This window comes from Pristiophorus japonicus, unplaced genomic scaffold (assembly GCF_044704955.1).
Source record: "Pristiophorus japonicus isolate sPriJap1 unplaced genomic scaffold, sPriJap1.hap1 HAP1_SCAFFOLD_417, whole genome shotgun sequence".
NCBI classification, from domain to species: Eukaryota; Metazoa; Chordata; class Chondrichthyes; family Pristiophoridae; genus Pristiophorus; species Pristiophorus japonicus.
This window is the reverse complement of record NW_027254058.1, coordinates 1-14472: the sequence shown is the minus strand read 5'-3', so window position 1 is coordinate 14472 and position 14472 is coordinate 1. Positions and strand designations below refer to the sequence as shown.

The 14472-nt window shown below is 53.9% G+C and overlaps 1 protein-coding gene across 1 annotated transcript in view; it reads left to right on the top strand.

Annotated features, from left to right (window-relative positions):
- Window positions 1-12296, top strand: part of pwp2h (PWP2 small subunit processome component) — a 34747-nt gene extending 22451 nt beyond the window's left edge. The window contains exons 14-19 of the mRNA XM_070873104.1: window positions 942-1122; window positions 1385-1532; window positions 4342-4450; window positions 9285-9350; window positions 10567-10785; window positions 12118-12296. Coding sequence (XP_070729205.1) covers window positions 942-1122; window positions 1385-1532; window positions 4342-4450; window positions 9285-9350; window positions 10567-10785; window positions 12118-12272 — 878 coding nt within the window. The 3' untranslated portion in view covers window positions 12273-12296. The remainder of the gene's footprint in view (window positions 1-941; window positions 1123-1384; window positions 1533-4341; window positions 4451-9284; window positions 9351-10566; window positions 10786-12117) is intronic.
- The last annotated feature ends 2176 nt before the right edge of the window (window positions 12297-14472 follow it).

Below are 14472 nucleotides of genomic sequence, written 5' to 3'. Positions count from 1 at the left end.
TTCGAGCCTGCACCACCATTCAATAAGATCATGGCTGATCATTCTCTCAGTACCCCATTCCTGCTTTCTCTCCATACCCTTTGATCCCTTTAGCCGTAAGGGCCATATCTAACTCCCTCTTGAATACATCCAATGAACTGTCATCAACAACTCTCTGCGGTAGGGAATTCCACAGGTTAACAACTCTGAGTGAAAAAGTTTCTCCTCATCTCAGTCCTAAATGGCTTACCCCTTATCCTTAGAATGTGACCCCTTCACCAACCATTGCAAACATTACACCATTGTTCAAAAAGAGTGTAAAGATAAACCCAGCAACTACAGGCCAGTCAGTTTAACCTCGGGAGTGGGGAAACTTTTAGAAACAGTAATCAGGGTCAAAGTTAACAGTCACTTGGACAAGTGTGGATTAATTAAGGAAAGCCAGCACAGGCAAATTATGTTTAACCAACTTGATCGAGTTTTTTGATGAGGTAAGGTAACAGAGGTTTGATGAGGGTAATGCAGTTGATGTGGTGTACATGGATTTCCAAAAGACATTCGACAATGTGCCACATAACAGACTTGCCAGCAAAGTTGAAGCCCATAGAATAAAAGGGACAGTGGCAGCATGGATACGGAATTGTCTCAGTGACAGGGAACCGAGAGTAGTGGTGAACGTAGGAAGGTATACAATGGTGTTCCCCAGGGGTCGGGCTGGAGAATTGCAAATGCAGAGAACCGGTACGGGCCGAATGGCCTTCCGTGCTGTAACCATTCTATGATTCTATGGATTGTGTTAGAGACTCGCGAACGGTCCTGGGGCTGCTTTTGCAGTTTGGGATGTGTTACGTTCACTGATACTCAGCCCCAGTGAGCTGAGGGAAGAGGTCTGCTCTGATTACACGGACGTGTCCGCAGCACTCTGACTGTGTCTGACCTGCCAAACTCGTCTCCTTCCTCAGCTCTGGCTGTCACGTTCCGACCAGATGGGAAGGAGCTGGCAGTCGTCACACTGGATGGTCAGATCTCCTTCTGGGATCATCAGAATGCCGTGCAGACTGGCTCCATCGAAGGCCGCCACGATCTGCAGATGGGCCGCAAGGAACTGGACAAGATCACGGCCAAGCAGGCGACCAAGGGCAGGTGAGTGTCCCCGAGGGGGGGTGAAGGTTCCTGGGGAGGGCAGGGTCCCCGGGGAGGGGGGAGGGGAGGGTGAGGGTCCCCGGTGGGGGGAGGGGGGGGGACGGAGGTGAGGGTCCCCAGGCCATACGAGCGACTCCGGGGCGGGTGATGGGGGAGTGGGGGGCTTGTGTTGTGTGGCGAAGGGATTGCGAGGGGATTCTAACTATCGGTCTGGGGGTGTGTGCTGGCCGGCAGTTTGTTGACGCTCGTGCTCTGCTCTCAGGTCATTCTCCACCCTGTGTTACTCAGCTGATGGGGAGTCGGTGCTGGCGGGAGGGCACTCCAAATTTGTCTGTATTTACAATGCCAAAGAGCAGCTCCTTGTGAAGAAGTTCGAAATTTCCTGTAATCTATCTCTGGATGGGATGGAGGTGAGTGAACTTTTGAAAGGGATCAGCACTTCAATTTCCCCCCTTCCCTCCCAACTTTCCCTGGGGTATGGGTCCCACACACATTGACTCTCACTGGGGTATGGGTCCCACACACACTGACTCTCACTGGGGTATGGGTCCCACACACACTGACTCTCACTGGGGTACAGTCCCACACACACGCTGACTCTCACTGGGGTATGGGACCCACAGACACTGACTCTCACTGGGGTACATAAGAATTAGGAACAGGAGTAGGCCATCTAGCCCCTCGAGCCTGCTCCGCCATTCAATAAGATCATGGCTGATCTGGCCGTGGACTCGGCTCCACTTACCCGCCCTCTCCCCGTAACCCTTAATTCCCTTATTGGTTAAAAATCTATCTATCTGTGACTTGAATACATTCAATGAGCTAGCCTCAACTGCTTCCTTGGGCAGAGAATTCCACAGATTCACAACGCTCTGGGAGAAGAAATTCCTTCTCAACTCGGTTTTAAATTGGCTCCCCCGTATTTTGAGGCTGTGCCCCCTAGTTCTAGTCTCCCCTACCAGTGGAAACAACCTCTCTGCCTCTATCTTGTCTATCCCTTTCATGATTTTAAATGTTTCTATAAGATCACCCCTCATCCTTCTGAACTCCAACGAGTAAAGACCCAGTCTACTCAATCTATCATAAGGTAACCCCTTCATCTCTGGAATCAGCCTAGTGAATCGACTCTGTATCCCCTCCAAAGCCAGTATATCCTTCCTTAAGTAAGGTGGTCAAAACTGCACGCAGTACTCCAGGTGCGGCCTCACCAATACCCTATACAGTTGCAGCAGGACCTCCCTGCTTTTGTACTCCATCCCTCTCGCAATGAAGGCCAACATTCCAGTCGCCTTCCTGATTACCTGCTGCACCTGCAAACTAACTTTTTGGGATTCATGCACAAGGACCCCCAGGTCCCTCTGCACCTCAGCATGTTGTAATTTCTCCCCATTCAAATAATATTCCCTTTTACTGTTTTTTTTTTCCAAGGTGGATGACCTCACACTTTCTGACATTGTATTCCATCTGCCAAACCTTAGCCCATTCGCTTAACCTATCTAAATCTCTTTGCAGCCTCTCTGTGTCCTCTATACAACCCGCTTTCCCACTAATCTTAGTGTCATCTGCAAATTTTGTAACACTACACTCCGTCCCCTCTTCCAGGTCATCTATGTATATTGTAAACAGTTGTGGTCCCAGCACCGATCCCTGTGGCACACCACTAACCACCGATTTCCAACCCGAAAAGGATCCATTTATCCCGACTCTCTGCTTTCTGTTCGCCAGCCAATTCTCTATCCATGCTAATACATTTCCTCTGACTCCGCGTACCTCTATCTTCTGCAGTAACCTTTTGTTTGGCACCTTATCGAATGCCTTTTGGAAATCTAAATACACCACATCCATCGGTACACCTCTATCCACCATGCTCGTTATATCCTCAAAGAATTCCAGTAAATTAGTTAAACATGATTTCCCCTTCATGAATCCATGCTGCGTCTGCTTGATTGCACTATTCCTATCTGGATGTCCCGCTATTTCTTCCTTAATGATAGTTTCAAGCATTTTCCCCACTACAGATGTTAAACTAACCGGCCTATAGTTACCTGCCTTTTGTCTGCCCCCTTTTTTAAACAGAGGCGTTACATTAGCTGCTTTCCAATCCGCTGGTACCTCCCCAGAGTCCAGAGAATTTTGGTAGATTATAACGAATGCATCTGCTATAACTTCCGCCATCTCTTTTAATACCCTGGGATGCATTTCATCAGGACCAGGGGACTTGTCTACCTTGAGTCCCATTAGCCTGTCCAGCACTACCCCCCTAGTGATAGTGATTGTCTCAAGGTCCTCCCTTCCCACATTCCTGTGACCAGCAATTTTTGGCATGGTTTTTGTGTCTTCCACTGTGAAGACCAAAGCAAAATAATTGTTTAAGATCTCAGCCATTTCCAAATTTTCCATTATTAAATCCCCCTTCTCATCTTCTAAGGGACCAACATTTACTTTAGTCACTCCTTCCGTTTTATATATCGGTAAAAGCTTTTACTATCTGTTTTTATGTTTTGCGCAAGTTTACCTTCATAATCTATCTTTCCTTTCTTTATTGCTTTTTTTGTCATTCTTTGCCGTTGTTTAAAATTTTCCCAATCCTCTAGTTTCCCACTAACCTTGGCCACCTTATACGCATTGGTCTTTGATTTGATACTCTCCTTTATTTCTTTGGTTATCCACGGCTGGTTATCCCTTCTCTTACCGTCCTTCTTTTTCACTGGAATATATTTTTGTTGCGCACTATGAAAGAGCTCCTTAAAAGTCCTCCACTGTTCCTCAATTGTGCCACCGTTTAGTCTGTGTTTCCAGTCTACTTTAGCCAACTCTGCCCTCATCCCACTGTAGTCCCCTTTGTTTAAGCATAGTACGCTCGTTTCTGACACAACTTCCTCACCCTCAATCTGTATTACAAATTCAACCACACTGTGATCACTCATTCCGAGAGGATCTTTTACTAGGAGATCGTTTATTTTTCCTGTCTCATTACACAGGACCAGATCTAAGATAGCTTGCTCCCTTGTAGGTTCTGTTACATACTGTTCTAAGAAACAATCCCGCATGCATTCTATGAATTCCTCCTCCAGGCTACCCCGTGCGATTTGATCCCACACTCACTGGGGTACAGTCCCACACACACTGACACTCACTGGGGTACGGGTTCCATTGACACTGATTCTCACTGGGTTGGATGGGAGAGAGATTGACTGAAGTCTCATGGTTCTGTTGCAGGAGTTCCTGGACCGCAGGAAGATGACGGAGTTTGGAAGTGTGGCTTTAATAGATGATGGTGCTAGCGATGAAGGTGGTGTGGCCATCAGTCTACCCGGTGTGAAGAAAGGTAACTGGCGAGGGGAAAGGCATCAGGATATCACTCAATGTTCCCCGTATTTTTTTTGGGCTGCGCAGCCCAGTCACATATTCGCACATGCTCGAATTTTAACATTGCAAAAGCCGGTCTCGGGCTGCACGGGTCTGGCAGAGAGTAGCGCAGCTTTTCGGGAACGTTGCTGTCACACACCGGGCTTGCAAGAGATTCGTGATTAGACCGGGTCAGTTTAATGATCACTTTTAATACTGTTGGATTGCTTCTTTTTCATTGTGTTGCTTTAAACGCCAGATTTCTCACTCACTCACTCACTAATACAGGATCAGATCTTTAATGAAACTTCACACTACACAAAACCAATATTGCGAGCTCCTAAGACACACATTTCATAAACCAATGTATACTGCCCCGACACATACTAACCGACTCCAGTGTATACTGCCCTTGAGAAACACTGACCGATTCCAGTGTATACTGCCCCTGGGACACACACTGACCGATTCCAGTGTGTACTGCCCTGGGAGAGACACACACTGACCGATTCCAGTGTATACTGCCCCTGGGACACACACTGACCGATTCCAGTGTATACTGCCCCTGGGACACACACTGACCGATTCCAGTGTATACTGCCCCGAGACACACACTGACCGATTCCAGTGTATACTGCCCCGAGACACACACTGACCGATTCCAGTGTATACTGCCCCGAGACACACACTGACCGATTCCAGTGTATACTGCCCCTGAGACACACACTGACCGATTCCAGTCTATACTGCCCCTGAGAGAGACACTGACCGATTCCAGTATATACTGCCCCTGGGACACACACTGACCGATTCCAGTGTATACTGCCCCGAGACACACACTGACCGATTCCAGTGTATATTGCCCCTGAGACACACACTGACCGATTCCAGTGTATATTGCCCCTGAGACACACACTGACCGATTCCAGTGTATACTGCCCGAGAGAGACACTGACCGATTCCAGTGTATACTGCCCCTGAGACACACACTGACCGATTCCAGTGTATACTGCCCCTGAGAGACACACTGACCGATTCCAGTGTATACTGCCCCTGAGACACACACTGACCGATTCCAGTCTATACTGCCCCTGAGAGAGACACTGACCGATTCCAGTATATACTGCCCCTGGGACACACACTGACCGATTCCAGTGTATACTGCCCCTGGGACACACACTGACCGATTCCAGTGTATACTGCCCCGAGACACACACTGACCGATTCCAGTGTATATTGCCCCTGAGACACACACTGACCGATTCCAGTGTATATTGCCCCTGAGACACACACTGACCGATTCCAGTGTATACTGCCCCTGAGAGAGACACTGACCGATTCCAGTATATATTGCCCCTGAGACACACACTGACCGATTCCAGTGTATACTGCCCCTGAGACACACACTGACCGATTCCAGTGTATACTGCCCCGAGACACACACTGACCGATTCCAGTGTATACTGCCCCTGAGACACACACTGACCGATTCCAGTGTATACTGCCCCTGAGAGAGACACTGACCGATTCCAGTATATACTGCCCCTGGGACACACACTGACCGATTCCAGTGTATACTGCCCCGAGACACACACTGACCGATTCCAGTGTATACTGCCCCGAGACACACACTGACCGATTCCAGTGTATATTGCCCCTGAGACACACACTGACCGATTCCAGTGTATACTGCCCCGAGACACACACTGACCGATTCCAGTGTATACTGCCCCTGAGACACACACTGACCGATTCCAGTGTATACTGCCCCTGAGAGACACACTGACCGATTCCAGTGTATACTGCCCCTGAGACACACACTGACCGATTCCAGTCTATACTGCCCCTGAGAGAGACACTGACCGATTCCAGTATATACTGCCCCTGGGACACACACTGACCGATTCCAGTGTATACTGCCCCGAGACACACACTGACCGATTCCAGTGTATATTGCCCCTGAGACACACACTGACCGATTCCAGTGTATACTGCCCCGAGACACACACTGACCGATTCCAGTGTATACTGCCCCGAGACACACACTGACCGATTCCAGTGTATACTGCCCCTGAGACACACACTGACCGATTCCAGTGTATACTGCCCCTGAGAGAGACACTGACCGATTCCAGTATATACTGCCCCTGGGACACACACTGACCGATTCCAGTGTATACTGCCCCGAGACACACACTGACCGATTCCAGTGTATACTGCCCCGAGACACACACTGACCGATTCCAGTGTATATTGCCCCTGAGACACACACTGACCGATTCCAGTGTATACTGCCCCGAGACACACACTGACCGATTCCAGTGTATACTGCCCCTGAGACACACACTGACCGATTCCAGTGTATACTGCCCCTGAGAGACACACTGACCGATTCCAGTGTATACTGCCCCTGAGACACACACTGACCGATTCCAGTCTATACTGCCCCTGAGAGAGACACTGACCGATTCCAGTATATACTGCCCCTGGGACACACACTGACCGATTCCAGTGTATACTGCCCCTGGGACACACACTGACCGATTCCAGTGTATACTGCCCCGAGACACACACTGACCGATTCCAGTGTATATTGCCCCTGAGACACACACTGACCGATTCCAGTGTATATTGCCCCTGAGACACACACTGACCGATTCCAGTGTATACTGCCCCTGAGAGAGACACTGACCGATTCCAGTGTATATTGCCCCTGAGACACACTGACCGATTCCAGTGTATATTGCCCCTGAGACACACACTGACCGATTCCAGTGTATACTGCCCCGAGACACACACTGACCGATTCCAGTGTATACTGCCCCTGAGACACACACTGACCGATTCCAGTGTATACTGCCCCTGAGAGACACACTGACCGATTCCAGTGTATACTGCCCCTGAGACACACACTGACCGATTCCAGTCTATACTGCCCCTGAGAGAGACACTGACCGATTCCAGTATATACTGCCCCTGGGACACACACTGACCGATTCCAGTATATACTGCCCCTGGGACACACACTGACCGATTCCAGTGTATACTGCCCCGAGACACACACTGACCGATTCCAGTGTATATTGCCCCTGAGACACACACTGACCGATTCCAGTGTATATTGCCCCTGAGACACACACTGACCGATTCCAATGTATACTGCCCCTGAGAGAGACACTGACCGATTCCAGTATATATTGCCCCTGAGACACACACTGACCGATTCCAGTGTATACTGCCCCTGAGACACACACTGACCGATTCCAGTGTATACTGCCCCTGGGACACACACTGACCGATTCCAGTGTATACTGCCCCTGGGACACACACTGACCGATTCCAGTGTATACTGCCCCGAGACACATACTGACCGATTCCAGTGTATACTGCCCCGAGAGACACACTGACCGATTCCAGTGTATATTGCCCCTGAGACACACTGACCGATTCCAGTGTATACTGCCCCTGGGGGACACACTGACCGATTCCAGTGCCTGCTACCAGACAGTGTTTCTTTACATTTTTTATAGTAAGTTTTACCTTTGATCACTACATCCCATGCATACTACCAATAAATCGCGGCACCTGAAGAAACATGGAAGTGCCACAGAATAAGAACTTAAACTAAACAAGCAGTCACTCAACTCTCCTGAAATTGCTGTTGTGGCAATAAAATCTGAACAGAGTGATCGTTGACCTATTCAGATATGGTGAATGACTCTTACACATCCTACAATTTGAACGTTCTTGCTATTGAGGGAGTGCAGCGAAGGTTCACCAGACTGATTCCCGGGATGGCAGGACTGACATATGAGGGGAGACTAGATCGACTGGGTCTGTATTCACTGGAGTTTAGAAGGATGAGAGGGGATCTCATAGAAACATATAAAATTCTGACGGGACTGGACAGGTTAGATGCAGGAAGAATGTTCCCGATGTTGGGGAAGTCCAGAACCAGGGGACACAGTCATAGGATAAGGGGTTGGCCATTTAGGACTGAGATGAGGAGGAACTTCTTCACTGAGTTGTTAACCTGTGGAATTCCCTGCCGCAGAGAGTTGTTGATGCCAGTTCATTGGATATATTCAAGAGGGAGTTAGATATGGCCCTTACGGCTAAAGGTATCCGGGGGTATGGAGAGAAAGCAGGAAAGGGGTACTGAGGTGAATGATCAGCCATGATCTTATTGAATGGTGGTGCAGGCTCGAAGGGCCGAATGCTGCACCTATTTTCTATGTTTCTATCTCGCAGGCTGCGAATAGTGACGAGAGGTGTTTGGGAAATACGGACTTTCACTCCCTCAATCGGAGGGTCAATATCCCCAGGGAGTGGAGACCCTGTAATCATTGTTCCCGGTCTCTCCCATAAGTGGACCCACATCTCTTACGATCAGGAGTTTACCGTAACTGTCCCAACGGTCAGTCACCCAGCAGTGTGACCCGGGGGGGGGGGGCTGTCCGCTCCAGTCTCGGGGGCATGCTTCACTTTGATCTGTCTCCGTATGTACACTGCTGGGTGATGGTTGTGCCCTCCTGAGCCGGTGCGTCCTGCGGTATGTCCCGGTGCCGGTAGTTTTGTATTGTGTCGTGTGTACAGTGCAGTGGTGTAAGTTGGATTGTTTCCCTGCGGAAGTGGCGCGATGAGATTGCGGGTCAGTTCCATTGGGCTGCGGTGTTGAGTGTTACACTGGGATTTTCTCTGTTAGTTGTAGCGGTGCGGAGCAGGATGTGACACCATTCGATGTTTGAACTGTGGTTTTGGATCTGACTGTAACTATTCCCACACTAACGCTCGTCCGTGTTTCTGCTGGTCAGGTGACATGAGCTCGCGCCACTTTAAACCCGAGATCCGCGTGACCTGCCTTCGCTTCTCTCCGACAGGTAAGGAGCAATTCCTCACCAATGCTCACTAATCGTGATCGGCGTTTTCTGTTCTCTAATAGCTGGCGGCGTGGGTGTTACAAATGTCAGGTTTGCACTCAATATTATTTCCGTTCAGTGTTCCCGGTCTCTCCCGTAAGTGGACCTGCATCCCTGACAATCAGGAATTTACCGTAACTGTCCCAACAACCAGTTATCCGGCAGTGTGACCCGGGGGCTGGGGCAGTGACACCCCTCGTGCCCTTGTGTGATTCTCCCCATCTTCTGCACACTGTACTGATGAACACTCTCAGAAGAGTGCAAACCAGTTTATTTTACATGAAATGTACGAATCAACATCGTGCAGTTTTGGGTGAAATCCAATTTAATTCCTATTGCTCCTTGTAATACCAAAAATAATCCATAACTCGAACAGCCCTGATACTGATCATGCTTCACTTCATCTCTGTAGGTGCTGAGCTACTGCAGAGACTCGCCCTCTGGCCCTTCTCCAGCTCTGTGTGTGAGGGACTGCCCAGTTAAGATGCCCATCTGTTAGGGTCCCTGGAAACTGCCTTTGGCTGGGCTCCACTGAATGAGGCCATTGCTATATCACATGTGAATGCCTCGAGAATGTATCAACAAACTTCGTTGTCTGAAATTGATGTGTGCAAGAGAATCCATTCTGGAAGTGGCCCCATCCAATCCTAGCCATTCCATCAAATACACTTTCCCCAATATCTTGGGAGTTGTGTGGATTTAACCCCTTGTTCGCTAAATTTAACTGAAAAGCAAAATTTTAAAATAAATTAAAGCAATTTCCTGCCTAGACCAAATAGTCATAAATCTCAATTCACAATAGTGTAAAAGTTGCAAATAGTAAAAATACTACAAGTATTTTACTCCCATCAATCTTCCAATTACTAGAGTGAGGGATGTAACTGCTGGTGAATGGGACTGGGATAGCCAGTGCCAGCATTCAGGTACCTGCTCTGGTACAGGGGGTTAGATACAGAGTAAAGCTCCCTCTACACTGTCCCATCAAACACTCCCAGGGCAGGTACAGAACGGGTTAGATACAGAGTAAAGCTCCCTCTACACTGTCCCATCAAACACTCCCAGGACAGGTACAGGGGATTAGACACACAGTAAAGCTCCCTCTACACTGTCCCATCAAACACTCCCAGGGCAGGTACAGGGGATTAGACACACAGTAACGCTGCTCTGTTCCCCGCAGGCCGGAGCTGGGCGGCCACGAGCACCGAGGGCCTGCTGATCTTCTCGCTGGACGGTGGTGTGGTGTTCGACCCCTTCGATCTGGACGAGGAGGTGACTCCAAGCAACGTGCGACGTGTGCTGCGTCAGAAGCAGTTCACTGCTGCCATCGTGATGGCCTTCCGTCTGAACGAGGACAAGCTGACCCTGGAGGTGCTGGAGGGTGTTCCTCACGCAGACAGTGAGTATAGAATCTCCTCCGGCAGTGCCACCGACCCTGTGCACCCAGTCTGCAGCAAACCTTCCTCGCTGACTTGCCCCGTTATCTGGATTGTGCCGGGCTCGAGGCTGGGTCCCACAGTCTGCTGATGTTCCCGTTTCAGAGTGGGAGCAGGGCATCATTGTACCTGCACCTCCCCGTCTGTTTTCTCTCCCAGGAGTCACTGCAGATGCACAGACAACCCCACCCCCGGCCCGTGCTCAGACCTACTCTTCCTCCCCACCCACCCCCCCCCCCCCCGTCCCCAAACCCGGCTCGGATACCCAGCCACCCTTGTCCCAATCTCTGAAACATTTAGGTAGCACTCGCGCCTCTGGGTCAGAAGGTCGCGGGTTCAAGTCTCATTCCAGAGACTTTAGCACAAAATCAAAGCTAACACTCCAGTGCAGTACTGAGGGAGCCCCGCACTGTCGGAGGGGCAGTACTGAGGGAGCCCCGCACTGTCGGAGGGGCAGTACTGAGGGAGCCCCGCACTGTCGGAGGGGCAGTACTGAGGGAGCCCCGCACTGTCGGAGGGGCAGTACTGAGGGAGCCCCGCACTGTCGGAGGGGCAGTACTGAGGGAGCCCCGCACTGTCGGAGGGGCAGTACTGAGGGAGCCCCGCTCTGGCGGAGGGGCAGTACTGAGCTGCACTGTCGGAGGGATGGTCTTTTGGGTGAGATATTAAACCGAGGCCACGTCTGTCGTGTCAGATGGATGTGAAGGATCCCAGGGCACAATTTTGAAGAAGAGTAGGGGAGTTCTCCCTGGTGTTCTGGCCAATATTTATCCCTCAACAAATATTGAAACTGATTATCTGATCATTATCTCATTGCTTTGTGTGGGAGCTTGCTGTGCACAAATTGACGGCCGTGCTTCCCACATTACAGCAGTGACTACACTCCAAAAGTCTGTACAGCGCTGTGGGATGGGTGAAAAGCGCTGTATGGACCCATGTTTTTTTTATTTTCATCCCTGAGCCCCTTGTGGCTGGCAACAGGCACAGGCCCATGGGGAGTCTTGTGTGTTCTTCACCCGGGTTCTGGGGAGAACAAACCTTTGCTGCGGTCAGCTCCAGAACCGACGCTCCCCCTGACTCCGGGCCGCACTGCTCGGGCACTCTGTGATTCACCGAGAGGTTGGGAGGGTCAGTCCCACTGTGAGGAGGGTTCTCCTAGGCTGCTCAACCCTGACCCGAACCCCCTCTCCCTGTTTCAGCTCACCTTGAGCGGTCAACCTTGCCCTGACCCTAACTCTGTCTCAATCACAGTTATAATGTGTACACGACCCTGACCCGCTCTCTCACTGTTCCAGTTGACCTGGTGTGCACGACCCTTCCTCTGTTGTACGTGGAGAAATTGCTGCAGTTTGTGGCCTCGACGCTGGAGACGTCCCGTCACCTGGAGTTCTTCCTGACCTGGGCCCAGCGGTTGCTCATGCTGCACGGGCAGCAGCTGAAGGCCCGGTGAGTGAGGGGCCACTCGCTTCCCCGGCGGGGCGTGCTGGGGCGGGAGCGGGACGCACTGAGGGAGGGGCGTGCTGGGGGGGGGGGCGGGACACACTGGGGGAGGGGCGTGCTGGGGAGGGGCGGGACACACTGGGGGGGGGGGCGGGATGCACTGAGGGAGGGGCGTGCTGGGGGGGGCGGGACACACTGGGGGAGGGGCGTGCTGGGGGGGGTGGCGGGACGCACTGAGGGAGTGGCGTGATGGGGGGGGCGGGACACACTGGGGGAGGGGCGTGCTGGGGGGGGGGGCGGGACACTGGGGGAGGGGCGTGCTGGGGGGGGCGGGACGCACTGAGGGAGGGGCGGGACACACCGGGGGAGGGGCGTGCTGGGGCGGGGGTGGGACGCACTGAGGGAGGGGCGTGCTGGGGGGGGCGGGACGCACTGAGGGAGGGGCGTGCTGGGGGGGGGGCGGGACGCACTGAGGGAGGGGCGTGCTGGGGGGAGGGCGGGACGTACTGAGGGAGGGGCGTGCTGGGGGGGGGGCGGGACACACTGGGAAGGGGTGTGCTGGGGGGGGGCGGGACACACTGGGGGAGGGGCGTGCTGGGGGGGGGGGGCGGACACACTGGGGGAGGGGCGTGCTGGGGGGGGGGGCGGGACACACTGGGGGAGGGGCGTGCTGAGGGGAGGGCGGGACGTACTGAGGGAGGGGCGTGCTGGGGGGGGGGGGCGGGACGTACTGGGAAGGGGTGTGCTGGGGGGGGGGGCGGGATATACTGGGGGAGGGGCGTGCTTGGGGGGGGGGGGCGGACACACTGGGGGAGGGGCGTGCTGGGGGGGGCGCAGGACACACTGGGGAAGGGGCGTGCTGGGGGGGGGCGGGACACACTGGGGGAGGGGCGTGCTGGGGGTGGGGAGGCGGGACACTGGGGGAGGGGCATGCTGGGGCGGGGGAGAGGCGTGCTGGGGGGGGCGGGACACACTCGGAGAGGGGCGTGCTGGGGCGGGGGCGTGACGCACTGGGGGTGGGGCGTGCTGGGGGGGGGGGCGGGACACACTGGGGGAGGGGCGTGCTGGGGGGTGGTTGCTGGATGGCTCGTCGCCAGTTTATAGAGCGCCTATCGCATAACGCGTGTCCCGGGGAGCTGTACGAGGAGCAACAAGCACTGAGCAGAATCATCGCACCCAGCCATGGGCCGTACGCGGGTTTGTGGGGAGCTCTTCCCTCCCGCCCCCCCCCGCCCCACACACACACACACACTCGTTCCTCCCCTCCCTCCCCCCCACACTCGTTCCTCCTCTCCCTCCCCCCCCACACTCGTTCCTCCTCTCCCACACTCGTTCCTCCCCTCCCACACTCGTTCCCCCTCTCCCACACTCGTTCCCCCCCCCCACACTCGTTCCTCCCCTCCCTCCCCCCCCACACTCGTTCCTCCCCTCCCTCCCCCCCCACACTCGTTCCTCCCCTCCCTCCCCCCCACACTCGTTCCTCCCCTCCCTCCCCCCCCACACTCGTTCCTCCCCTCCCTCCCCCCCCACACTCGTTCCTCCCCTCCCTCCCCCCCCACACTCGTTCCTCCCCTCCCACACTCGTTCCTCCCCTCCCTCCCCCCCACACTCGTTCCTCCCCTCCTCCCCCCCCACACTCGTTCCTCCCCTCCCTCCCCCCCCACACTCGTTCCTCCCCTCCCTCCCCCCACACTCGTTCCTCCCCTCCCTCCCCCCCCACACTCGTTCCTCCCCTCCCTCCCCCCCCACACTCGTTCCTCCCCCCCCACACTCGTTCCTCCCCTCCCTCCCCTCCCTCACTCGTTCCTCCCCTCCCTCCCTCCCTCACTCGTTCCTCCCCTCCCTCCCTCCCTCGTTCCTCCCCTCCCTCCCTCCCTCGTTCCTCCCCTCCCTCCCCTCCCTCCCTCGTTCCTCCCCTCCCTCCCTCCCTCGTTCCTCCCCTCCCTCCCTCCCTCGTTCCTCCCCTCCCTCCCTCCCTCGTTCCTCCCCTCCCTCCCTCCCTCGTTCCTCCCCTCCCTCCCTCCCTCGTTCCTCCCCTCCCTCCCTCCCTCGTTCCTCCCCTCCCTCCCTCCCTCGTTCCTCCCCTCCCTCCCTCCCTCGTTCCTCCCCTCCCTCCCTCCCTCGTTCCTCCCCTCCCTCCTCCCTCGTTCCTCCCCTTCCTCGTTCCTCCCCTCCCACCCTCGTTCCTCCCCTCCCACACTCGTTCCTCC